Here is a 26,466-nt window from a genome sequence, read left to right on the forward strand (position 1 = left end):
GGAAGATTCAGAGGCAACCGCCAAGACCTCTCCTTATTGTCTAATGCGTTTCTTTTTCCCAAATGGTTTTGGGATCTGAACTTGATCAAGTTCCTAGAAGACTCTCAATCATTTTCCTCATCGAAGATATTCGGGTGAAAAAGCAGTGCTGTTCTGATGCTCAGACAGGAAGCTGGTGACAAGTGGACCATACTACTATGGTCACTTGAGGACCAAGATGTTATTAATTTTCCCAGAATGAAAATTCAGTACAAGAAAATTATCATTATTTTTAAAAAAAGGATCTGGGGCACCTGGGTGACTCCCTAGTTACAGCATGCAACTCCTGATTTGGGGGATATGAGTTTGAGTCCCACCTTGGGTGTAGAGAATATTTAAAAATAAAAATCTAAACAAAAGAGAACAAAAAACCGCCTTCTGATGCCTTCCTGGAAAAGCATCTTTTGTGTGACTTTTGTTCACATGCTCTGTCCTGGGTCACCCTTATTCCCCACTTGCACATTCTCTCCCTTTACACCCAGGCCTCCAAAAACCCAACACCTACCTCACGCTGGCTGCAGACACTTATGACAAAAATAAATCGACCTCTGGGCAGGGCAGGCCATAGAGTTTACTGTAGTGCCATGGTCTTAACAAGTCATGGGGGTGACATTAAGATGAATGGGTTTCTTCTGCTTCCACTCCGCACCGAAATAAACTGATCCCCTCTCATTTTTCTTGGGCCTTTAAGAAATAAATTATGTCTCTATCTTAGTGGCCTGCAGCATCAGGCTCTGGAACTCTCAGAGATGGCGAATTCACATCTAGCCTGAGGAGTGCCCGAAAAGGTGCGCTCTGCTCTGGAGCTTGAGCCCCCCCCCTCCCCCATGGTACCACATTTTCTAGCAAGGTCTGAAGAATCTGATTCTGGGAGGAACTAGGGGACGTGTCTGGAAGATAAAGTCGGAGTCGTAGAAGTAATAATAACGGTAACAACAGGCACATAACATGTCAATGCTAAATGCTTCAAAGGTCATCTTATTTAACGCTGGGAAGGAGTTTGGGAGGGAGGTGAAGTCCCACTTTAGCGGATGAGGAAACTGCAGCACGAGGCGGTTTCATCACTCATCCAGGGGCAGAGGCCGAAGGTGGTCAAGCCTGAGAGGCTGGCTCCTGGCCAAAGGCTCCCTTCCCACCGCGCAGGAGGTTTTTCCCTGGTGCCCTGGCTCGTGGACGGCCGGGGAGGAAAGGCTGGGTGGGAGTCACCGGCAGGCCAAGTACCCCCAAACCGCTCCCTGGCGCTGCACTCCGCAGTGGGAAGCGCGGAACCCCCAAAGGATGCATGCGTGTGTCTCTAGGGTGAGGCTAGCCCCGGGGGCACTTGGCGACCCGTGAATCCAACCCCACGCCAAAAGTCACACCATTCAACTTTCTGCCCCCCCCCAAAAAAAAGTTTTCTTGGAAGGAAGCCTGAGCTTCCCCAGCGTCAGGGGCGCGGGCATGTCCCAGAGCCCGAGGGCACGGGGTGCACGGGCAGCCTTCCCTCCCTCCGCGCACTGTGGCCTGCCTCGACTTCCCCGGGCGCGGGGCGGTCCTCGAAGGCGGGGAGCCGGCCGTTCCCCCGCACCCCCAGGGGCGCCCCAGCACCGCCGGCGCGTCGCTCGAAGAGCTCTGATGAGGCCCTCTCGGGGAGGCGGGCTCGGGAGGCCCCGCCGGCTGGCCCCGGGCCGCAGGAGGGGGGCCCTTCCTCGCGCGGGACGGGAGGGGGCGCACCGCGCAGCACCGACGCCCCGGCGGCCCTCCTCGGCGGCCCCGGGCGACGCGGGCGGCTCGGGGGCCTTGCATCCAGCCTCCGCAGGCCTGCAGCCTCGGCCCCAGGGCTGCTTCTCGGGGGACCTAGGCCTCCAACCCTAAGAGCCGCCACCCTCCCGCTTATTAGCGCAGCGGGGGCCCCGGCCCGACCGGCGGCCCACCGAGCGCCGCGGAGGTGGCAGGAAGGCGCTGGCGGTTCCAGAGGTTCTGATGCACCTGAAATAATCTCTCTAGGTGGCAGGACCAAGAAGGCCTTCTGCACCCGACGCCAAACCCCACTGAGGATCCCAGTCCGGGCGCAGGGAAGGTCGCCGGGGGCTGAGGCCTGCAGTCTGCTGGCTGGGCCTTTCGCGCCCCCTGAAGGGCGCCTGCAGGGCTGAGCACCCGCTCCTGCACGAGGGGGTGGGATCCAGGGGGGAAGACTCCTGTGGGCAGCTGTGCCGAGGGACCCAGGGGCCGAGGCTGGGCTTCCTGAAGCCAGCTCACCCTCTCTTTTTGCTTTCCCTGTATTTCCTCCCCACAACTAGGAAAGAGGCTTTTGCCTGGGAAGTCAAAGGTGGTTTGTGAGAGGGTGCGCCGCGCCTAAGCAGTGGGAAGACAGTGAGAGCCTCGGTTTACCTACCCCCCCCATGTAAATTGGTTGTTGAGTGTCAGTGTTACTGGAGTGAAATTGGGAGCCAGGGGGGCCTCCTTCACAATGGCCGCTTTACTGGGTCCCTGCGTGTTGCCACCCTGAGCAACCTGGCTCCAGAAGTGTTTCTGTAAAACCGGGAGGGAAGGCCAGCAAAGGGACTGGAGGCTTCGGGAGGGCCCCACATCCTTCCCTGGGAGATGAAGCAATAACAGGACACTCGAATTCAAAAGAGGAAGGGAAACATCACAACATTTATTACCAAAGAAAATAGCAAAACGGAGCTCCATGTCCACGACGCTCTTTGGAGGGAAAGAGAATCACAGATTTTAATTCATTTTTACATATTTACAGCAAGATTAAAGCCACAGCTTTCAACTATGCTTTTCATTGAACAATCACTTTCAATCAAATACATAACAACTTTTTTTTTTCCCTTCAGGTTAGTTCATAATTTAAGGATCTAAAAGGAGAGCTGATAAATCACAAACAGTGTGGGTGGAGATGTACCAAATAGTCTAAGGTTTCAGTCAAGCTTTGTGTGTATGTGTGTGAATTTATGATTACAAAACATTTGCCTGTCTGTATAATTCACATTCATTGCAATCATTACATTTTCCCATAAATTAGCAATATAAACAAACATATGGGGACCTCCAGTAAACAAATAAAAATCAATATAAGAGACAACATTTTGCAGCAACTATAATAACAGCATGGGTTACAGCTTGGGGAAACTTCTTTACAAATCATTGATTCAGCACACACAGAGTGGGGAGGCCGGTACATCCTGGTTTACTTAAACCACCTTTAAAACCACATCGGGAAGTTGAGGGAAGGCCGGACAGGGTGAAATTTACTTTCCGGGGCACAATATTAAATGAAAACTGCATATGTGGATGGGAGGAGGGTATTTGCATGCACTTTGGGGACACTATCTTGTAAACTGAACTTTCTGAACTTCAACTGCCAAAATTCTGAAGAAAACAGGAAATTATAAAAATGGCTCTCCCTCAAGCCACTCTACTTTCTATTAATGGCAGAAAGGGCTTGTTGATTGCTTGCTGCTAGTGGGAAGAAATACACAATGGGTCTATTTTTAGGACAGATTGTCTCTGAAGGAGCAGAAAATATTAACAATTGCTTGGCTGCAGCCTTAGGTTCCAAGCATCCTTGGCAAGAATATTGGGAGTTTAAGGAGTCCCCAAAGGAGGTTCATCCAAGTAACCTGACTGGGGCTGATGAGAGTGCAGGCCAGTGCAGAGAGAAGCAGACACACAGTGTGTTCTTGGGGTGTGTACCCTCGGCCTACACCTTCTCTGCATTCTTTCCCCCATGTCCCAGAGCCAGTGCAAAGGGCCCCTCAACATCTGCGCACCTCCACAGACCTTGGACCTGATGTCTCTGTGTTGCTTTTGTTTTTTTCCTTAGCAGGACTCAGTCCTAAAGTTATCAGTTGGTGTAGTGTGCATGTATTTTTTTTTTTAAGAAGTTTGATTTTATCTCTTTAGAAACGGTTTGAAACTAACCGGGCAGAGGGAGTTTGACAGAGAGGAGAACAAATCGCTGACAAAGAACCTTTTACGTTTCATCAGCGTTGTTAGGACGACAAGCAGGAATGTCTCAGATAATAACTCCCACTTCAAAGATTTCTCAGCTCAATAGAAAGCGGACCATCCTTTTTATTCAACCACAAGGACTGGCACTAAAGAAGACTCTACTGTTTGATTTTTTTTTTCACCGTGTTTATTTTTCCCCTATTCACTGGGGTACTTGGATAAAATAAACAACAAGACAATTAAGGGAACATGGACTTCTAACTTTCCTGCCATCTTCCCTATCCCCTTGGCCTTGGGCTCTTGAGTTCATGCCCAGGGCCAGAGTAGGCCTGAGGGGGTAACCTATGCCCCATGCTAGGGAGAAACAAGTGTGGGGGGCTTCAAGAGACTTCTGGGATGGAGGAGCAGAATGGGCTGTTCTGGGGGCCAGAGTGGAAATGTCCCAAAGGCACAGTCTGAACTCCCCAGACTCATCCAGGGTGCCCTCTCCACAAGTCCCCTTCAAATTCAGGCCTCCACTCTGCTCAAACTGCAGAGATGCTTTGCACAAAATCCAGCTGGGGATGCTCATTTGTTAAGCTTCTGAGATTGCCTAAAGTTATTTACTCTTGACCCTGGAGCTTCTTTGGGGCGCAGTCAGGACGCGTGGAGTCCGGCTCACCCTTTCCTGAATGCGGCCCAGGCACCAAAGCGACCCCTCCTCCCCAGAGGAGTGCAGGGTGAACCCCTAAAGGCGGGCGAGGCTGGTCCCAAAGAGGAAGTATATACTGGAGAACGCAGTGACAGTATTAAATGGCGTGAAAGCAAAGGTCAGCGCAAATGTATCTTAATAGAGTGTCTGCAGTGAAGTGTGCCGCCTTTGAAGCGGCCGCTCCCCGCGCGCATTTCCATGGCGAGCCTAACGCGGCATGCTGATGCACCGTCAAACTCACACTTTCAACCCCAAAACCCGACTCTTTGAACAACCCGAGCTTGATTAGACCTTTCTCCTTTTCTTTCCCCTCTTACAAACCATTTCCTCGCCTTTAGAAACTCGCCATCAAACCCAAATGCGCCCTCTGATCACCGCAGAAAGCAGAAACAAAGGGGGCTGAGCGGCGATTCAAGCGGCCCTTTTCTTCCCTCACATTATTATCCATTTTTATTATGATCGGGAACAAGTGCCCATTCGCGTGGGTTTTGTTTACCGGAAATTAAATGAAAATGATTTAGTCCGCGTCAAACAAAAATATATACTTGTATACACAAGAAAAAAGGCCTGTTAGACGTAAATATTATGTCCTTAATGAAAAGCCTGGACGGGCTCCAGGCTCGGCCTTTCAGGATTTCAGTGCAACTTGCCCATTGCCATAGAAATCCTAACTTACCATGAAGATGCACCGTGGCGAAGAAACATTGCTTTGTGCGCGGACCCTTTGATGTCGCAGGCGCTAGATGCGGGCGCTCAGCTGCGTTGGGCGAGATTACCTTGCGAGCAACGCGGTGGACATCTGTAACAAGCAAATGAAAAATTAAAGGCTATTAGTGGCCGACCAAGCATTTTTATTTTATTTCACTGTTTTGCGATCGGAGTGGAAGGCAAACCGGGGCCTGGAAGAGAAGAGGAAGAAATGAGTCCTATTTGGAGAGGGGAGAATTTTTAAACGTCAGAAGAAGCAAGTTCCTCAGATGCCCTCTGCACCTTGCGGTGGGGCGGGTGTTTCCCGATGGGAACCGGTTGTTTGCCGCAGACCGCGGCCCTGGGCCAGGCGGCCTCTGGACCCTATTGTACGGCGAGGGGGCTGGGGGAGGGGACTGCAGTACCACTTCCACAGGAATGTATACACCAAGGACGTGTTCGGACCGATTCTGGGTTTTATTAGGGGTAACGAAAACAATCCCACTACAGTTAGGACATTATTTATCTGATGAAAGGGTGGGGCTGCAGGGCCGGAGTGAGAATTGTCTAATAGTATCCGAAGAGAAGAGTGTGGAAGAAAATCCAGCAGAGTGGCAGGACCAGGACTTGTTTGTTGGCCAGTCTTGGTGGCTCCCCATAGGTGGGACTACCACAGCCCTACGTATGGCTAAATTCTTAAGGGATTGGGATAGGCCTACTCCAGCTTTTTCACCCTCCTTTTTCTTTCTGTCCTCCACTCCACCCTCATGTTAGTAAGGATTTGGGGGCAGCCCCATCCTCCCCGCAGAGGGTAGGAGACTGGGAAACAGGCCAATTTCTCCCCTGCTTGGCAACAACTGCAAAGACTTTCCTCTCCTCTGCCCCCAATATCTGGTTCTCTATCTGGGGACTTGGTACCCAGTATCTCGAATACACATTCTATCTAGATCCACTGGGTGTTTGCCTCTAAAACATTTATTACTGTAGTTCATCTCTCTCGTCTACTCCCCACCACACACACGCAGCTTTTTAGAAAGAAGACCAACAATCCTGAGATTTTTTTTTTACAAAGATCATCAGAGAATTGACGTGATCCATCCAGACACTGTGGCCTAGGCCAGATCCCTTCACTTTGGAGGCCTTGGCTCAGTGACGTCATTGGCCCATTCTGCACCCCCAGCGCCAAGCACCCACAAGATTCCACAGGCAGCGCCTCTATAAGCGGTGGGGGTGGGGGTGGGGGTGGGGGGTATGGGGTAATTGGTCCCGGGAGGCTTCAGAGTATAGAATCCTGGAGCCCCTCCAGCGCTCTTTTGTCTGCATTTTCTGTTGTTAGGACTCACACCCTACCCCAAGCATATAACGCTTACGTGGCAGGCAGACAGGCAGACCGATATATTTGTGTGCTTGGCCCAGTCTGTGGGAGAGTGGCATGTGATGCTCGACGTTAGGTGCTTAAAGCCCTTTCCCTTTCATCTCCTTTGTATCAATAGTTGGGAAATTTAGGATCTGGGACTTGTGCATTGTTTCAAAGGATAGCTGAAAGAGGGGGAAATGTAGGGGGGCAAAGTGGAAGGAAAGAGGCAAGACAAGGGCTCAGGAATTCCCTCTGCCACCTTCTGCGATCAGAACTTCGGAGGAGGCTGCGAATGGGGGCTCGGAAGGGAGTAGGGGGGCTACCGAGCTGCCCAGGCCTCGAGGAAAACATTCTCCTGGTTCACTCATTCTGTGAATTTTGTGGCCTTAATGTCACCGTCTGCAGCTGCCAAGTTTGCACAGAAACTCTCCTAATGTGTATTCTTCTGTCCTTCTGCCTGTCTCTGGCTGTACCTTCTCTACCCAAACACTGGTGCCATGCTCCCCAGTCACGAGGGCGTCTGTGTGGGTGGGGGTGGGTGGGTGGGTGGGTGGAGGGTGCTGGGCGTGATTGTACAATGTGGGGACCACGTTCGCATGTTAAAATAAGGGGCGTTATATCAGCACCTTAAAGGAGCTCGACCCTTCAGGGGTTGCCTCCCTCCCTCCGTGCCTCCCTCGCCCTCTCGTCAGGCCTCAGTAACCCCGCCTAGCCTAGCCGAGCAGCCAGGGGACCGGAAGCGGCCACCGCAGCGGCAACCCTAACGGCGGCGGCGGCGGCGGCGGCGGCGGCGGCGGGGCCAGGTGGCGGCCGGGGGCCCGGGGCGCGGCGGGGGCAGCCGCGGCGGGGCCCGCGCCCTGACACACGTACCATTCGCTCAGGTCGGCGCCGCGCGCCACCGCCGCCGCCGAGGAGGCCGCCGCGGGCTCGCGGCCGAGGTCCGACGAGGGCGACACGAGGGTGGACGGCGTGGCCGAGTCGTAGCCGGAGCTGGGCGGCGGCGGGGAGCGCCCGTGCACCTTCATGTGCTTACGCAGCGAGCTGGGGTGCGTGTAGCACTTGTCGCAGCCGCGCACTTTGCACGTGTAGGGCTTGTCGCTCGTGTGCACGTGCGAGTGCTTCTTGCGGTCGCTGCTGTTGGCGAAGCGCCGCTCGCAGCCCTCGAACTCGCACCTGAAGGGCTTCTCCCCTGGTGGAGGCAACGCAGAGACATTAGTGTACGCGGGGCGGGTCGTGGCCCCGGCGGGGCCTCACCGCCCTAAGCAATTTCTCTCTCTCTCTCTCTCTTTCTCTTTTTTTTTTTGGTTAGAGACGCAAAGAAGGTTTGCCGGAACCCCTTGCCTTTCGGCGTCTCAGCACCAGCACCCCCTGCTCCCGCCCCGAGCGGCCCCGGCCTCCGGCGCGCCTCCTCCCCTCCCCCTCTCCCGCCGGGCCCGGGGGGGGGGGAAGGGGGAGGGGGAAGGGGGAGGGCGCGGGGGAGGAGCGACAAGGACTCCATCTTAGTCGAGTTTCCGTCCTGACCCACTCTGGTTGTTTTCCTCCAAATTTCCTCCACTAGGAGCCAGACGCACCCCTGCCCGGGAAGGGAGCTGACCGAGGAGCTGGCGTCGGCTCGATTGAAAGTTGCTGGTTCTAGCCACGCGTCTCTCTGCCCTCGCCTGCGCGCGTGCACACACTCGCACACACCCGCGCGCACACACACCCCACCACGGCCAAAATTGTTCCCTAAAGTAGGTTTTGTGTAAACGCCGAGGCGGTGGAATGGTTTCAAGATGCGCCACCGATGCACACGCGGCGTGTGCGTCATGTGCATTCGTGCTGCAGGGAAAGGTACTCTGAGCAATGATCCACTTCAGACGCGATTTTTTTTTACGGAAAGCGGAGCCCCCTCCCCCTTCCCTTCGACCCCCTGAGGGCAAACATTTAGCGGCATCCTTCGAATCCTGCCGAAACCGTCCGGGCTCCCTCCAGTTCCGCGCGCCGGCGATAGTATCCCACGCGGCTCCCCCGGCGGCCTCCCGAGACGCCGCGGCGGGCAGCCGGCTCCCCCGGCCCGCGCTGAGCGCAGAGGTGCGGTCGCCTCCCGCTCGGGCCTCGCAGGCCGCAGCCGGGGGGGGGGGGGGGGGGCGGGCGCCGGGCGCCGCGGGGTTGGCCCGCGCCCTGCGCGATCCGAGGCCTCGCGCGCAATCGCGCTCCCGAGCTCCGCGGCTCCGCGGGGAGCGCAGCTGCCGAGAGGCGGCCGGGCCCGGAGCACGAGCGGGCGGCCGCGTAGAGCCGCGCAGGGCTCGGATCCGCCGTGCGGGGCCCCGTGGAGCCGCGGCGAGGCGCGAGCGCGCGGTCGGGCGGAAGCACTCGCCGAGGACCGAGCCCGAGCCCCGAGCCCCGAGCCCGAGCCCGGAGCTCGCCGGCGGCTGGCTTCGCTGCAGTGTGGGGGTGGAGAGGACCCCAAGCACCCAGAAGCCCAGGTTCCTGCCGGAGCTGCAGATGGAAAGGTGGGGAGGCAGGGTCTAGGCGTCTTGAACCGACGGATGCCACTGGGCGCCCTAGGTTGAGAGAAAGGCTGCCGGGCGTCCGGCTAAGAAAGAGCGGCATGGCTGGAGGACTGTTGCCTTTGTGGTCGCTTCTCCCGCCGCTTCCAGGAAAGACGGGTGCTTTGGGACAGGTTTGAACAAACAAAGCCCCTGTTCCTGCGCCGAGCTGAAGCTCAGGCGGCGTCAGAGTTCTGCGCACAGCCCTCGCCTCCGTGCAGCTGCGGATGGGGAGCCCAGGGTTCTGGCAGCGACCGTCGCCGCGTCCTGCTCCTGCAGGACTACCGCTAGTGCAGTGCGACACGGGGCGGTGCTGGCATCTGCCATTTCTCGGCACACCGGCACCATTTTATTAAAAACAAAAACAAGAAAGCTGCAGAAAACACCAGTGTCCCTGTTGGCCCCCTTGTTTTTCTCCCCTCTGATCCCTGTGGGCAGCTGCAAAAAAACTAAAACTTTTTCTTCCTCCCTTCCTTCTTTTCTTTCTAAGATCATTTACGAGAACCATGCAATTCAGGGCCTGCAAAAGAAAACAAGATTTACTGAGAGCGCAGAGGAGGAATAGAATTTGAGGTTGATTGCCACCGCCACCCCCCCCCCAAGTATTCCCCACACACTTATCCCATTTGCGAGCACCTCGTTGGACATTCCCGTAAAACTGAAACAATGATTTCATCCCAGACCAGGAGCAGAGGGGAAAAAGCAGGGCACTGAAGGTGATTCAGGCAGCCTGGAAGTTCGGAGGCCCCAGGGATGCCAGGTGAGGCCGCGCCTCCCCCCCCCACCACCACCCGCGCCCTCCCGGCCTCTCCCCAGCTGCTGCTCCCCGGACTCCTCGCCTAACGCCGCGCCCTCACCCCCACACCCCCACCCCACCCCCCAAACGCTGCCTCCCGCCCCCTCCCTGCCCACCGGGTCGGGCGCTGCGCCCTGGGTGGGTGGATGGGTGGGTGGGGAGAGGCAGGGTTGGGCCAGGGCCCCGCGGCCCCTCCGCAGCGGCCTGGGCCTGGGGCTAAGTCCTGGAGGGCGCGGAGTCTCCTCCCAGAGGCTCAGCGGCCCGGAGAGGCCTCCTCCCCGGCCCTGCGCCAGGCTCGCCTGGCAAAGTTCGGGAGCTGCGGCGCAGTTCGGTCGCGCCATTTTCTGGCACTTGTGGCTGGGCCGGGTCACCGAGCGTCAGCGCCCCGGCCCCCGTCTACACCGCCCGGGAAGGTGGGGCGAGCCCCCAGCCGGGGGCCTCGGGAAGGGGGGCAGGCGCGGGGCCCGCGTCCCCCTCGCGGCCGCCCCATTGTCCCGGGATCGCGGGCGCTGGCGCCGAGGGAGCCCCTTCGGCGGGGCCGGGGGCAGCTGCGTGCCAGGCCCGGCCCGGGATTCCGATCCGGGAAATCTCAACTCCGGGGAAATCGGCTCCTGTTCGCCGCTTCCGCGACTCGAGGAAATGAAAGGCCATTAATATTTGAAAAGGCAATTATTTTCCTGTTGAATCGAGAACTGTCTTCATGAATAATTTGTAGTGAGGTCTATTGCCATTTGAGAAACATTTTGGTTTTTTGTTTTGTTTTTGTTTTTCTCTGTCTCTCTTTTCATTACTTAGGAGGGGGGTTTGAAGGAAAAGCCGGAGCAGGCGAGGCTCAGTCGATTTTTTTTTTTTAAACTCCAGCGATAATGAATCAGGACTGCCAGTGGAAAGGACGCGCTTGCAATTCTGTCCTGAATAGACGCAAACCTGAGCCAGCACGGGCGCACTGAACTTGCTTCTCTGCTGTAGGTCGATTGCACTAAGAATTTAACCATTTTCTGCTTCATGGACTTCAAACAGTAGGCCGGCAAAGAGCAGTAAAAGTTTGTTTGTTTAAAAAACCCCTGTCATTAAAAATGAGTTCCTTCTCTGGCTCAGGACTGCGCGTCTATCTTCGCAGTACAGGCCGTCAGCTCCTGGGGCAGCGAGCCTGTGGGAGGTGATCAGGGCCTCCCTTCTCCTCCCCTCCCCCGGGATAAAACCCTGAGGGCGGGAAGGGGGAACAAATGCTTGAGGGGGTGGGGGGAGGATATCGGAAACAGTTCGGGGAAGACTACGTGTCTAGATATGCCACGGAAATAAAGTAGGAGACCAAGAGTGGAGTTTGGTCTGGACTTCGCCTGTGCCAGTGTCCTGGCCAGGGACCTTCCCGGAGAGATTGCAGGGTTTGGGGGAGAGAACGGGATTTGCAAATTTCTTTCTGTGGCAGCGCCAGCCTGGGGGAGTCTTTTGACTCTTAACACTTGCTGATATTTCCACTAAGAATAGAGGTGAGTGAGGTAGAGCGCCAAGAGAGTAAGAGAAGTAAGGCACCAAGCTGGAACTTATCTTCTTCTCTCCCTACTAGCCCCCTTCTCCTATCCCCAAAGTAGGGGAGGAGAGATGTTGACTGCTTAAACTTCCAGGGAGTTTGGGCAGGAAACCCTAGCTAGGGAGAGTACAAACGTCGACTGCTAAACTAATTAATGTAACTTCACAGGCTGTTCTGGGAAGTGTGAAAACTTTCTCCTTGCAATTGCATTAATTAGAGATGCTTCTGGCCAGAGGAGTTCAACTTTGCATGCTCTTGAGCGGGCTCCTTTTCTTTCTGTTAACTAGAACTAACAGATGTGGTTGACACATGTCCCCATTTCACTTAACAGCTCGGTAAATGACATTTAAGGCAGATGAGTCTCCTTGGGTCTCTGCTAAAGCAAAAGGGTTTGTCAAAAGTCCCAAGTGTCAGGTCACCAAGGCTCCAGAAACGAGAGCAAAGTTATCCCACGAGACCCTAAATCCTAAAGAAGGCACAAAGGGCCTGATGACCCCTCAGTTCAGGTGGTGGCCAGGTTGTCACGCCCTCCCCTGGAAGAGTACTTTCACCAGGATTCCAAGAAGACCAGGAAAATTAGATGGTCGTATATATTACGACTTTGGGGGGGAACAGTGCCATTTTAAAACCTGAAAATCAAACTCGATGATCAGGGTATACACATTTGCACACGCAGACACCCAAGCACGTTCGTTCACACTCTCCCCCTCCCCAAGAGCAGAAATCCCGCACTATCCTCCCCACACAAAGCCTCAGGAAACTTCTGTGACTCTAATAGAAGGGCATAATTAATATTTTATGGACTTGGCTCATGGAAACACCGAGATATCCCCCCCTCCTCCCAGATGGAACTTGAGGAAATCCAGCCCCGAGGGCCCAGAAGAGGCCGCCTGCTTCCCCCAGAGGGTCCGCACGAGACAGACAGTGCCGAATACTGACCTGTGTGAGTTCTTTTGTGTATTTTGAGATTTTCTGATCTAGCAAAGACCTTCCCACACCCCGGGAAAGGACAGGGGAAGGGCTTCTCGCCCGTGTGCACGCGGATATGATTTACAAGTTTGTATTTGGCTTTAAAGGGCTTGCCCTGGCGCGGACACTCCTCCCAGAAGCAGATGTGGTTGGCCTGCTCCGGGCCGCCGACGTGTTCCACGGTGACGTGCGTGACCAGCTCGTGCATGGTGCTGAAAGTTTTGGAGCAGAGGCGCGGGGGCGCGGGGCTATCCGCCGCCAGCCACTTGCAGATGAGCTCCTGTTTGATCGGCTGGCGCATGTAGCGGAAGAAGGCGCCGGGACCGTGGGGCGCGGCGAGGTTCACGGTCAGGTTCATGCCCCCGTAGCCGTGCAGGGCCGCGGCAGCTGCCAGGGCGTCGCTGCGGGCCACGGGTCCCGGCGCAAAGGGCTCAGGTCGCGCGTACATGTCTCCAGGGAGCCCCAGACGCAGGAGTCCGTTCAAAGTGCCACTGGGGGAGGCCTGGGGCGGCTGCTCTTGAAGGCCCGGGAACACCGAGGGGCTGGAGGCGGCAGCAAGCTGGGGGCCATGGTGTCCGGAGCTGCTACCTGTTGTCGAGACAAATAGCGCGCGTGAGGACAGGCGGCGTGGGCTGAGCATTCCACCAGGCCCCGGGGGGCAGGCCCAGCCCAGCCACACCACGGCCTCTGCCGTCAGCACCGGGACCGGGAGCCAGACGGGAGCCAGACAGAGGCGGCAGCGAACCGGGTGGCCAGCGCGGAGCCAAGTGCCTCCGCTGCGGGCCGGCTGCGCGGCCGTTGGGCAGAGCCCCCTGCCGCTCCGCGAGCGGGCGACCGACCGAGGCTGCGGGGCAGGTGGAAGGGGCAGGGGGTGCGCAGGGCTGAGTCTGTGGATTTCTGGGGGGCCTTGGGCTCTGCTCCGGGGGATCCGACCTGCGCCCCAAGCGTGCTTGGGAAGCCAGCTCCCTGGGGCGCTCGGGGTCGCGGAGCCCCGCCGGGGGGTGGAGGTGAGGCAAGCGGTGATGCCTTAGGGGCCGGTGGTGCGGGGGCGCCCGGGTCATGTATACGAATTTAAGCGCCCGGCTCGGCTCGGGGAGCGCGGCCTGCAGGCCCCCGTCCCGGGCTCCCCGGACCTCCCTAGGTCAGGCCGCTCACACCAGTCACCTGACGGCGGGGAGGGGAAAGAACCACCACCAAAAAACAAAAACAAAAACAAAACAACTTATGCAAAGTCTTTTTTTTTTTTTTTGATTCCTTCAAGTTTCGGGTTGTCTCCCCCCCCCCCCCCCGGTCTCTAATGCCTACTGGAAACCCCGTGCACTACTGAGGTAGCAGCGGGACGCGTGAGGAAGTGAATAGAGACTCGGGGCCGCGGCCCGGGCCCGCGGAGAGGAACAATCACCTAGGTCGCCTATTGGCCCGCAGCCTGGCCCGACGTCAGCAATGACAGGTCCCGCCGCACGCGGATACACACACAGACACACACACGTTCCCTCCTGCTCCCGCGCCTTCACCCCGCCCCGCCCCGCCCCGCCCTACCCCCAGCGTCTCTCGCTTCCACTGCTCATGCGCTCTGACCCGGGCACCGATTCTTTTCTCTCCTCTCGAGCCCCCTCCCCCTCCTTTCTCGAAAGCCGAGCGGAGCCGCTCTGCCTGGCTGCTCCGGGAAGCGAGCGGGGCCGGGCTCCGTCTCCTTGAGCCGCGACTTCGGGGAGGGGGTGTTGCGCTGGGCGCCAAGGGCCCCCGTTATTAGCTGGGCAGATCCAGCCGCGCCGGGGCCGACGGGCAGCGCGGGGCGCGCGGGGGTGGAGGCCTGCGCGGGCAGCGCGGCCCGGGAGCCGCAGGAGGCGGGGGCCTGTTTCCAGGGGCTGCAGACTCTCCGACCCGGACCGGAGGAACTCCTGGGCTAGCAGCCCTTGAGCTGGATTTTCTCGCTTTCGCCGAATTTTGTGTGTGTGCGCGCCACTCATCTCTCTCCCTCTCCCTCTCATTTCCTTGGATTCTTTATTCCTTCTTTCCCTTTCCCCACTCCCTACTCTATTCTTTCCATTTGGCCTTGCCAGCGCCCCCCCCCCCCCCCCGTCCCCAAGGGCCAGCCGCCCTCGGAGACGCGTGAACCCAGGAGCCAGAGGTGGTGATGACCTGAGAGAGGCTGGCCTCGAACCCAAGCCACCCTCCGGAGAGGAGCTGAGAATCTTCTCCGCCACAAATCAGTCCGCCTCGCCGGCCCGTTGGCCAAAGAAACAAAGGCGAGGGGCAGGCTGCAGGGGGAAACAGGCCCCCCCTCACCCCGGGGTCTCCCCGTGTCACGGTCTTGAGCTCCGTACCCTGCAGCCAAACGGAGCCTCTGGGAAAGGGCCCTGGGAGCACTTCCACTCTCAGCTCTCACCACTTGTTGCCTGTGGCCGGAGCCTCTGCCTCTCTCCTCGCCAGCCTTCAGGGCTCTGGGGAGAGGGGACGCCAAGGTCCCCCACCCAGGCTGTGCGACGGACTGCGGCCCCACCATGGCCTGCTGTCCCGGGACGCCCTCCCGGGCTGAGGTTCCACCGTTTTGGGGTGGGGGTCGGCCGGCGGGAAAAAAAAAAAAACATAACAAAACAAACCTTTCAGTTTGGGCCTGGTCTAGCAGTGCACAAACGGAGGTGGGCGGGGGTGGGGGGTCCTTTGTTTGTGCCTCCGACCGGCTAGGGCCGGCTGCACAGCTTGGCGATTTAAAGGGCTGCTCGCCCTGACGCCTGCCTTGCTCTCTGCAGCCAAAAATGCCAACTTAAGTACTTGGGCCTCCCTAGAGGCCATAGAAAGCGACTCCAAAGCAAAGAAAGGTTTGGATTTTTAAGAGAAGTTTTAAGGATTGAGTAAAAGACCCTGCATCCCTAGCAGAGGTGAGAAGTTTGGACAGATTGCAAGGAACTCTGACTCGGAGTTGATTGAGCTGCCCCACCCATTCCCAGCACCAAGAACTATTCTTATACATTTCCTAGGCAGTAAAAGGGGGTTTCTTTTAAAATTTTTTAAAATAATTAACTTATTTATAATGGTTGGCAGATTCTTTGAGACTTTCTTCATTTAATGCTTTGTTCCCTGCTCGGGTGCATTTTAGCGAGGGATTAACTTCCACAATTTCCCTCGGCTTTGACAAGTCCAGGTCTTTCTGCTCCTCTGGCTGGCCGGAAGAGCTTAAGCAACGCAACCAATAGATGCTGCGTTAGCATTGAAAGAAAGAAAGAAAGAAAGAAAGAAAGAAAGAAAGAAAGAAAGAAAGAAAGAAAGAAAGAAAGAAAAGAAAGAAAAAGAAAGAAGACAAAAGAAAAAGTTGAAGGAGAGCTTTTGACAGCCAAATCCCTTCTGCTCTGGAAACCAAGGACTTCTACTTAGTGTTGAGACTAGACTTTGAGGATTTGTCTCCTTCCTGGCTTTTACCTTCTCCCATACTCTCATTTTCTGGGATTTACCTTTCTGCTCACAGAAGCCTCCTCTCCTGTCCTCTGCCCTGTTTTCCCTTCCTCAAAGTGATGGCCAGGCTGGGTCTCAGAGTGGTTTCAAGGCCGCCCTCCCCCCCAGGTGTCTGTTGAATGTTGCAGTTGCCTAGGCAAGTCTGAGCTGAACCCACTAGGGGCTCCTAAAGACAAATGAACAAACACACACGAACAAAAAAACGAAACCAGAAAAAATATAAACCCCCTAAACTCAAAAGGAGTGTGTCCCTCCCTGGGAACCCTCAGCCAGCTGTTTCTCCCAACTATCTCTCAACATGAAGCTTAGCCAACTCCTCCTGTAGCATTCAGGCCTAAGTGCAGGGACACTTCTGCAGTAGTCCAGCAATAAAAACATTTTCCTTTCCACCTGAACCTATGTGATCTATAAGCTACTGTTTAGGATGTTTGTCAAACTCCGCATCCATTTACGCTTTCATTAAATCTGATTTGCACAAAAATGGACCCCTTAATATACACACTGTGACCTCACCTGCATCAAAAGCTTTGAATAACAGCAGAGAACGCCGCTGGTATTTACATTTAGTCTATGGACCCTTTTGGAAGCCTTGTGGTGTCAGTGAACTCTAACAGTCCTGTTTTTGTTAACAACACATGTATGAGAAGAAAATTGTAACTAACTTTCCATTAGAAGGTGGTGAAAATAGAGGGGCAATTTCCCCCTTCCAAGTTTGTGGACCCCTGAGTTCTAAGCAGGGACTCTGTAGACTCTAGGGATAAGAAGCAGAGGTTTTATACTTTAGGATGTTAATACGCTGCACACTGTACTAACTTTACCCTTGAAACACTTTGAACATGTGTGTGGCTTTTTGTGCCAACAGTGAAAGGGCAGATGTATCTGATTCAGCCAAATTTGCCGACAGTAACCTGGCCCCGTGGAGCTCCTTCCCAGATGCAGCATTCTCTTGAAGCACTAAAAACATATGGACCATCCTGGGTAGATACTTCTTGAGTAGCCAGAGGTTACTTGACCTGCAGGTCACTAAGGCTGCCAGACCCTTACAAGTTCCTTGGAGCCACATGGTTCACACGTTGGCTAAACACAGAAATGAGGCCAGGAATTCTCCCAGAGGGACATTTTCCCAGGGACAGAGACAGGGAGAGGAAAAAAAAAAAAAAAGAATCCATTTACCCACTAATACTTAAAGACCGGGGACTCTGGGTGATTACATAAGGGTCTTCAAGGCATATCTGAAAGAAGCCCCAAAGCAGTACACAAGTAACTGTAGAGGACAGGCGGATACTGATGGCAGGGAGGCATATTTTAGTTTTCAGAGCTGTTTCTTTGAGTCTTCCAGTGCCAGGTAGCAAGGAATCCAGATTTCATTGACTTGATAGGGCAGGCTGAGAAGTGGTGTTCCTCTCTTTCAGAAGGTTGTCTCAGCACCCTGACTCCCAATACCAAATGCTTGGCTGGAGAATTCTATTTCTAACCATGCTGGGGGGTAGAGCATTCTTGAATTCACTTTCCCGCTGGATTTGCAGAAAAAAAAAAAAAGAGACACATTCTGCAGCCCAGAGATCTTCAGCAGAAGTCAAAGAAGCACTGGAGGCTTTTGTAGGGACCTGTTTGGAACAGATTCCACCACCAGATGCCAAACATCCATCCAGTGCCCAGAAACCTGACCTAAGCACCTTTGTTCACCTCAGCCTGGTAAAAGCAACAGCATATACCAAAGTGATTTTTTTAGTCCTGTTGTATAGAAATATGACATCTGCCAGAGCTCCTCCCTATCCTGGCTCCAATAGGGGGATGTCTGACCTCTTTCCTTTGGAAAGAAAGAAATAGGGGAGGTTTCGGATCAATAGCTGGGCTATTTTTCCACTTTGATCTTTTAAGCAATGCTAAATGATGATTATCTGTTGCAGGTTATGCACAGAGCAGGATCCCAGGAGCTGAGGGCCACTGCACAGAGCCTGACCCAAAACAAGCCTTGTTGTCTGAATGGTCTGTGTCTAGATCTGCTGTCACTTGGTTCAACCATTTCTTCCCTGTTTGTAGCCAGGTTACCACCCAAAACAAGGGAAAAGTCTCTTTATAGGCTATTCACAGACAGACTTCAGATTCCTGTGGTGAGAGGTTGTCTCCAGTCTTATGAAAAAGATAAACAAATAACTTAAGCACCAGGAGCCCACCGTATGTCCTAGCCCAAAGTGTACAAAGGAGATGAGATCTAGGATTCTGGAGATAAAGGGAGCAGTTCCTCTCCTCTGCTATGGAAGTTTGGGCCTAATCATCGTGAAGGGAACTGAGTATGAAAGAAAATATACTTGGACAAAATTTAATTTCCAAGCAACAGTTCTGCTAAATATCTTTTCAACAAAAGATTAAGAAATATGGTCAAAGGATGTTCCAGAACAGCACTGAGGAATTAAAACAACTGAATTTACATAATAAGCACATCTCTCTTGAGAACCCTGTCATCAAATTATCCCAAAATCATAGAAGAAAGCCATTTCCTGAGTTGTCCATTTAACTTTTGTTAAGAAGGTTTCTTTTCCTTCCAACTAGGGAATACCTTGGAGGCAACCATCAGCTGGTGGTATAGTTGAAAACTAGAAGCGCCTGGAAGGGAAAGCACCCAACCCTAAATCATATGCTTATTCTAAATGGAATATTAAATTAAATTCTTCACAATGAAGGTATTCCTGACAGAGCGGCTGTCAGTCACTCCCTGTTCAGACACCACATTGTGGGAACGTAGTTGCCGCCACATTGCAGAAGGCTGGTGTCCCTGGTAAAGATGATGCATATCATGTAAACCCCATCACCAAGATCAAAGTCTGCTCCTTTCATGGAAGCCAATACATGTCAAACCTCATTCCAATCAAATCGTCTGGAAATGAATTCAAGATGAATATGTCATAGAATAATGTGACAGTGGAACTGCAGAAGGTCAGGGGTTGTTGTTTCAATGAGAGAGTCGTCAAATATTAATTCTAGAATGTCCAGATGAGTAGGCATTGAGGGGGATTAGCTGGCTGCTGGTGGGACGTTGTGTCGCTGATTTGTGTGCAAATGCATCAAACACCAAGGTGTTGTTCTCAGTTTCATTGGAACTCAAGAAACACCTCCAAGCTCACAACCCAACATAATCAAAAGACAAAACAAATCTTCCCACTTAAAAAAATAATAACTTCAGCAAACCAATATTCGAAAGAGAATTTTAACTTACTAGACTCTTTCAGGGAGTTTCGGTAAAGCCGTAATCTTTTCCTCATCACCAAGGAAGTCTTGTATCTCATTTTCTGACTTTGAGCCTGTTTGGGAAGAAAAGAGGGGCAGTCACTAAGTCAAACAATTTCATACATGTTTGTATGGCAAGATTGTGTGCCTTGAATGTATCAGTGTTGGTCTGAAGAATGTTAGTCCTTCCTAGACCATTTTCAAATTTAAAAGTGAAAGAAAGGATTCTGCTGGGAACTACCCATATTTATTGCAAAATGATATAAGCTTTGTAATAAAAATATTAAAAATCATTTCCCTACTCGATTTTTTTTTGGTGAAACTCATGTGTTAATTTCCTTTGCAGATAGAATTTAAGCGCCAGTCAGCATTCAAACACCTCTAACTTCTAGAATTTGAATTTATTGTATGAGAAATTCCCATTATTTTCTTTAAGTTTACTGAGTTTAGTAAAATGTAGTCGGGAGGGCTGGGTGTCCTCTGGGATGTTGGCAAGTTAAAAACTGAGGTACAAGTATTGGGATTGAGAAGAGAGAAATTCCTTTGTAAATTTGTAGATCTTGCTCATGGTGGTATGGGAACGCTTACCGTCCCATGGCTTCGCTACCAAGCCCATTTGGAAATCATCATTGGTTGATTTTTTTAAAGTTAATATAAAATTCACCAGAATAGAAAAAAAAAGTATTATTCCTATCATTTGGTCCTGGTTGTCTCCATTTCTTAGTTAGGAATGTCAGAAATAGCTCCCAATCCCCCTGTTATTTTGCATTCCTTATCAAATTCGCTTTGTGGTTAATGCTACCAAGCCATTGGCTATCCTAAAGCCTGAAACCCATCCTGGGGACCTTTGCAATCTGTCAGGCAATGCTAAAGACAGTGGAACAGCCAAACAGAGGCGATCCACCCAGCCCCAACTCTCAATTTGGCCTAGAAAGACAAACAGTCATTGAAAAGGTCTCAGGCTGGACAAACACAGCACGCCCTCTGTCAATGAGGACGTCTGCCCGTCTTGACACTCCAGCCCACAGAACAAGCGATTGTTTAACTTGTTGAACCACAGGCCAAATCCAAATGGGGCTCTGCTATCTCAAAGGCTTTCCAATTCTCTATGCTCAAAGATCTCTTTCTCTCTCCCTCAATCCCCAAACTGGGCTTGAACTAGCTTGTGTGTTTTCACCCTTCCCTCTCCCTTCTTTTCTAGGTCCAAGCCTGAGGAGTGCGAGTGGGGGATAGACTCACCTTTTCCCAGAGGGTTTTATTTATTTTCAATTCTTTTTTAACCAAAAGGCTTCTGTCCCCAAAAGTAATAAGCTCCTTCCTGCACAAATCAGGAAAGAAAGGAGGCCCAACTTTACATTCCTACAGAAGGGTGGCATGCTGGGCATCCTCGCTCTAAAATTTCCTCATGGCAGGATGTCTGGCACAGGAAAAGTCCTGGTTGGTTGGAACTAATAGAATTTACTTTCTTGCCTCAGAGGGAAATGGGTGTGAGTTTCCCTAGAGAACCCCGTCCACCCACAATGCTGCCCAAGTCCCTCCCCCCTTAAGAGGCCTGGGTCACTTCTACCCCCAGATCCTGGCAGTCTTTTGTGCATTACAAACCCACACGCATGCCAAAAAATGCTGCACAGGCTAGACTTTGGGCTGACAACTGGCACCTTAAGCTTCTCTGTAGTAGCTCCATCACCAGGCTAGTGTAGGGAACCAGGGTAAAGATCTTCTCCTTTGCTTCAAACTCTGAGTCCATTTGGCAAGCCAGTGATCTCACTTGAAGGAGGGGTGAAAGACTATGGAGGCAATCCCTGGGCCCCTGGACTTGAGATCCCCGCCAACCCAGAGATACAAAAGCTCTGAAAATGCTTGGCTAGGTTCTCCTCAAATGACTGCTCCTGATTTGTCTCCTCACACTCCCGTGGCCACTTAATCAGGAGTCAGCAGCACAACCTGGAGGCTTATTGGAATCTACCTTCCTCCTCACATCTCGAGAAGAGGAAAGGGTGCCAACCAATGAGATAATTGATCTTTCTGGGGGAGAGCCAAGCAGGTGGGCCCGTGGGTACACACAAAAGGCACCGTTTTTCTCTGGGGGAACACCAAGGCTGAACGTTGTGGGGTCTCGCTGGATGGGGCAGGCCTGCCTAAGGTCAGAGGTCACCTACAGCCTGCTTTGCAAGCCAGAGATTTCAGTCCCGGAGCCATCCACGCTGCTCCACACTGATTAACCCGCAGGCGCTCAGGCAGAGGCATGCTGGCCTCTCAGCCACAGCTCAGCTGGGGCGGGTGCAGAGCAGGGGCGCTTCAGCCAGCCTGGGAGCTCCCAAGCAAAACCCGAAAAGGCTCCCGATTCTGCCCGCGGCCTGCTGTTGCCAGCTGCACCGGCATCTGCCTGACTCCCCTCCATCGGGCCCTGGAGCTCCCGGGAGTTGGGCAGCAAGCCTGGGTTGTGTGATGGTCTTTTCTCATTCTTCTGTTCCCTAGAGGAAGGAGCTCCCGTTTCCCGGCTCTGGGCTGACGGCCCGGGTGACCTCCGTGTGCTCAGAGTCGAGTCTGCATTAGTGGGTCGCCTGAAGGATCAGCCCCGACATTTAACCTTCCCTTTGAACACCCCCCCCACCCCCACCTGCCCGCAGCTAGATAGAGGAAGGGCAGTTGGTGCCTCGCTTTGGGTGGCTCGGAGGCCCATGCTGTCCGAAAGGGGGTAGAAATGTGACCTTGGAATCCAAAGAGAGCCTCCTGCAGACCGTGCCGGCCGCCGTGCAGCCCCTCAACGCCCCTTCACCGTTCCTAAGACCTCGCTGGCTCCCAGCTGTCCCCACGGACAACCAACCTCATTCATCAACCCCAAACTTTCGGGTCAAGCCTTTGAGGCAATCCTAGCTTTCTTTCACAGCCCAGCTCTGTTCCCGCCTCACTTGCCCCTAATTTCCTGTGTCCCTGGATGTCTAAGGTAGTGCCCAGAATCCTAGGCGGCTGCGGCCTGCTCCCCAGAGAGCTCATCGTAGCCCTGGTTCGCTTTGGGAAGCAAGCAAGCGAGTCCCGACCCCTGGCCGGCCGCGCGCAGAGAGCGGATCCCAGCGGTCAACTTCCCGAGGCAGGACCGGGATGCGCGAGGGCGAGGATCCGGGCCGCGAGGCCGACCCGGTGGGCAGATGCCGTCAGGTTGGGGCGGAGGAGTCCCATCATCTTGCTTCCAGCCTGGCTAACTTAGCTCCAGCGACCCTGGAAGGGGGACGCCGAGTCCCTCCCTGCCATCCTCGCAAGGGCAGGGCAGGGCAGCTGCCTGCAGGGCCCCTCTCCTGGCGAGGGTCCTGCTCACTTGGAGCAAAGGAAGCTCTCGGCCACGACTCCCCTTCTTGTGCCCACGGTGGGGCACCCGGGCAGTTTACAAGGAGGGGAGAAAAGGCGGGTGGGCAACAAGCTGCTCTTGGTCCGGGTGCCAGTGGGAGCCCCATGCGTCCTCCTTGCCCCCCCCTCCCTGGGAAGAAAAGATGGACTCATCCCCAGCGCTGCCCCTCCGCGGAGGGGCCCCCTCCTCCCCTCAGTGTCAATGGGGTGGGGCCTATACTTACGGTTGGGGGGCTAATGAGGGAGGGGATGGGGAGAAAGTCTAGCTGGGCCTCTTTCCCCAGTGGGGTTTGGGTGCCAGTGGCCCCGCTAAGGGCGCTTGCTACCCAGCAGCTGGCGGCACAGGTCCCCGGCTATCTGCCCCCTGGACTCAGGCACTTACCCTGCTCCACCTGTTGCCGGGATCGCCTCATTTCTGCACATCACTTTGGGGTGGCCGAGGGGGAACCACAAACCCCTCCAAGCCTCTCTTTTGTGGTTCCAGCGAGGCGGTCATCCTTCATTTCTCCTTTTCCAGCTTTCGGGAAGCAGTTAGGGAATGTATGATGAAGCAGAAATGAGCCGTCAGGATGATATTTTAATGGCTTATATGTCACGTTGGTGCATGTGGCTTTGAACTGGAGCCGCTTGCGTTTCCTGCAGAGAGCGCCGCAAATCCCACTTGATAACTTCTACAACCCACAACTTTTTTTTTTTTCTCACATTCACTCTTACCCTGTATATTTGGAAGCGTTTCCTAAAAATACCCTCTTGTCAACGTCCCCCTTGGATTTTCCACGGACTGGAGAGAGAAGACTGACTTTTCTTTTTTGAAGAATTACTTTCCCTCTCCCCCTCCCAACAGCTACCATTCCCCCTCAGGTCCCCTCCCTTGTTTTTTTTTTTTTTTTTTTTGAACGGCAGGCGAGGTGGGTTCAATATTTGTTCTCCCTAGTGAGAGCACTGCAGCCTCTAGAGAAAACTTCTCCTTGCAAATAAGATTTTTACAACTGCAGTGGAGGCAAGATTCAACTCCCCTTTGTAGGCAGCAGAAAAGACTGTATAGTTCTGATATATCTTTTTGAACAAACTCTACAATAGTTTGGTTTTTTTTTGGGGGGGGGGTGTTTTTTTTTGGTTTTGTTTTGTATTTTTTGTTTTGAGAAACCACCCCTCACACCCTAGACCTTTCCTTCCGTTCCCCAACCCGGTTTCACTCAAAGTTGGCGGGGAATGCTGGGCTGCTACACTCAGACTTGTTGCTGGAGGCAGAACATATGATTTTTTTTTTCTTTCTCAAATTTCTATTTCCCAGCACAATAAGCGCAAATGCTGGCCAGGTCCCTTCAGCCACCGGGAAACCATCCCAGATACAGGAGGCGAGTTTTGAGCCCGGAGAGCCCAGGGAAAGGGCAACTCAGCTCGCCAACACCAAGCGAGAATCTAGTCGATGAAAAGACCAGAAAATTAAAAAGGCAAGGAGAGGCGGACGCTGACCCTGCCTTTCTCCGGCCCGTGCGGCCAGCGTGGGCGACTGGGCAAAAAAATATTCATTTTCATTTTCCTCTTCCCGGGGCACTGGTGAGTTTCCTAACGGGGCCGCCAGTGAAAGGATGAGTTGAGGTTTCTTTGTCTGAGAAGAGTTTAGGGCTCTGATTCAGCTGCAAAGAAGCCAAATGAAGTTAGAAACAAAGGGCAAATTGAAGGATTCCGACTCTTGGCTTTTTGTGTTTTCCTTACTAGAAAATAATTAGACCTAATGAATATGCAGACGCTTCAGCTAAACCCTCGGCCCGGGCTGTTGGGTTTTAAACAGAGCTGCGAGAAATGCAACCTTCATCCCCCAACCCCCCGCATCTGCGTGCATTTTTTGAAATGCATAAATGTTGCTCGCCTTAATTGATTGAGTCACAGGGATTTTTTTTTTTCCTGCTTTTAAGTGCCATACTCCTCTACCTTTCAACAATCATTTTAATATATAGTCAATGGCTCTTTGTGGACGGGACAAAAAGCAACTACGCGCAGTTGTTGAATAGACTTTGCGCTGGGCAAAGACAGGTTAATCGAGGGCCGCATCGCGAAAACAAGCGAGTGTTGTATGTTTGCACTGAATCCAAATGTCTGCATTTTCCTAACTAAATCAAAGGGAGTGTTATTTCTTTTTCTGCTCACTCATCTGAAGGTAAGTAAATTTTCTCTGGCGATCAAAAGCCTGGTCGGCAACAAAGACCGCGCCCGCTTTTTCCACCGTCCTGGTGTGGCGAGTTGCGGAATTTCAATAACTGTGACAAGGGTGACTGATTTGTGAACCAGAAAAGGTTTGAATGTCACAAAATTTACATTGGTCCTATCTATCGGGGATTTAAATACCAAAAAAGTATTCGGGGATTTCTAGAGAGCTTTGGGCAGTATTGAAGAACAATGGCGCGTTGGGAAATTTACAGTTTTACCTGAATGAAAGGGGCCTGGGTTGGGAACAGGAGTGCAGAGGGAGGGGGTCAGCGGGGGGCAGACCAGGGAGAGCAGGGAAAAGGAAGAAAAAAGAAGAAGAACACAGGAGAGGGGGGAAAAAACACCCAATGGGGCAACAGTGTTTCCAATTTGCCACACACGCAAAAAAAATGCCACCTTAACAACCTGGAAAGTTAAGAGCTCACATCCACCTGTGCTTATTTTCGGGGGAGGGGGAGGGGAAGGGGGGGCGCAGGAAGCCTGATTGATTCGATAAAAGTGAGAGAATCGAGGCAACCGCTTACCCTGCGAAATCACATTTCTTGTAAATAGATAGCGGAGTGCCCGTGTGCTACCGAGATCTTAAATCATGAACAGGAGGGGGACGAGGCAAGGGAGAAGCAAACTTCAAAAGGAGCAAATAACAAAAGCCTCCTTGGCTGCCCTTGAAGGGGTGGGGGGGGGAAAGGGGAGAAGAAAGAAAAGAAAGTTGCTGAATCGGGACATTCTGCGAGTGCCTGTGTTTACCAGCCCCATCCCCACCTCCTACTCTTCGGAGAACGCCCCGAGTAGCTAAATCGCTCAGCTAAGTGCAGGTCTGATGAAGGACAAGATAGAGAGAGAGAGGGAGGGGGAAAAAAAAGGAGAGAGAGATGGGAGAGACGGAGATAGGGAGCGGGAGGGAGTGGGCGAGGAAGAGGGAATGGGAGCGAGAGAGGGATGAGAAGAAAGAGTGCGTAGGGCTGCGAGAAGGAAAAGGAATCGTGGCAAAACATTTTTTTTTTCCATGAGAAGAGGGAAAAAATTTGGCTAAAAAAAAAAAAAAAGGGAAAAAAAAAAAGTTGCTACTCCTGGCAGCCCTGTTTGTCAAAAGGGGATGTCAAGCGCTTTACAATACCTGGGATTGATGAGGCGGGCGGGCCAATGAACGGCGCGCGGCGCCTCGGCGCGCCCTCCGTTGGCGCGGCGGCCGCGGGCGGGGGGAGCGCGGGCCCACCAATGGGCGCCCGCGTCAGCGGCACGTGACGACTCCCCCTGCTCCCATTCATCAAGGGGGGGACGGTGTCGTCCTTTCAATTCATTTATCTGCAGGAATGATTGCTGCTATCAGTCTCGCGCTCACCGCCCGGCTGAGGAGGTGAAAGTTTCTCCCCAGGAAGATAAACCGCAAAAGACAATATTGTGCATGATTTGCGCCTTTTCTTTGGCTTTTTCTTTCTTTCTTTTTTTCCCTCCCCCCCCCACCTTCTTCTTCTTGTTCTTTTTTTTTTTTTTTCTCCGCAAAAAAAGCAGAGGGGGGAAAAAGGAGAGTGAAGGAGCGAGAAGGCGAGCTGGAGAGAAAGGAGAGAGAGAGGAGAGAGAGAGAGAGAGAGAGAAAAGAAAGGGCGAGGGGCTAGTGGAGAAGGAAGGAAGGAAGGAAGGAAGGAAGGAAGGAAGGAAGGAAGGAAGGAAGGAAGGAAGGAAGGAAGG

General features: G+C 53.4%; 1 protein-coding gene and 1 long non-coding RNA gene across 2 annotated transcripts; one reads left to right on the forward strand and one right to left on the reverse strand.

The window, feature by feature from the left end:
- Nucleotides 1-2,707: 2,707 nt before the first annotated feature.
- Nucleotides 2,708-19,467, reverse strand: ZIC4 (Zic family member 4). The gene is made up of 4 exons (XM_055321780.1): nt 19,211-19,467; nt 12,511-13,128; nt 7,587-7,905; nt 2,708-5,471 (listed from the first exon to the last, which is right to left on the reverse strand). Coding segments are annotated over exons 1-4 (1,008 nt in total). The 5' UTR covers nt 19,281-19,467; the 3' UTR covers nt 2,708-5,470.
- On the forward strand, nt 9,090-11,133 carry LOC129507399 (uncharacterized). The gene is made up of 4 exons (XR_008663983.1): nt 9,090-9,208; nt 9,735-9,817; nt 9,926-10,004; nt 10,902-11,133. It is a non-coding gene; the product is annotated as an uncharacterized LOC129507399 (long non-coding RNA).
- Nucleotides 19,468-26,466: the final 6,999 nt, after the last annotated feature.

This window comes from Nyctereutes procyonoides, unplaced genomic scaffold (genome assembly GCF_905146905.1).
Source record: "Nyctereutes procyonoides isolate TBG_1078 unplaced genomic scaffold, NYPRO_anot_genome, whole genome shotgun sequence".
NCBI classification, from domain to species: Eukaryota; Metazoa; Chordata; class Mammalia; order Carnivora; family Canidae; genus Nyctereutes; species Nyctereutes procyonoides.

Excerpts from the sequence above, each read along its gene's own strand:
- ZIC4 (XM_055321780.1), bottom strand. The coding sequence starts at position 19,280 with ATGAGATACAAGACTTCCTTGGTGATGAGGAAAAGATTACGGCTTTAC. Across the intron at positions 13,129-19,210 it reads AAACTCCCTGAAAGAGTCTA|GTAGCAGCTCCGGACACCAT; the intron begins GTAAGTTAAAAT and ends TCTCGACAACAG. Across the intron at positions 7,906-12,510 it reads ACACAAAAGAACTCACACAG|GGGAGAAGCCCTTCAGGTGC; the intron begins GTCAGTATTCGG and ends TGCCTCCACCAG.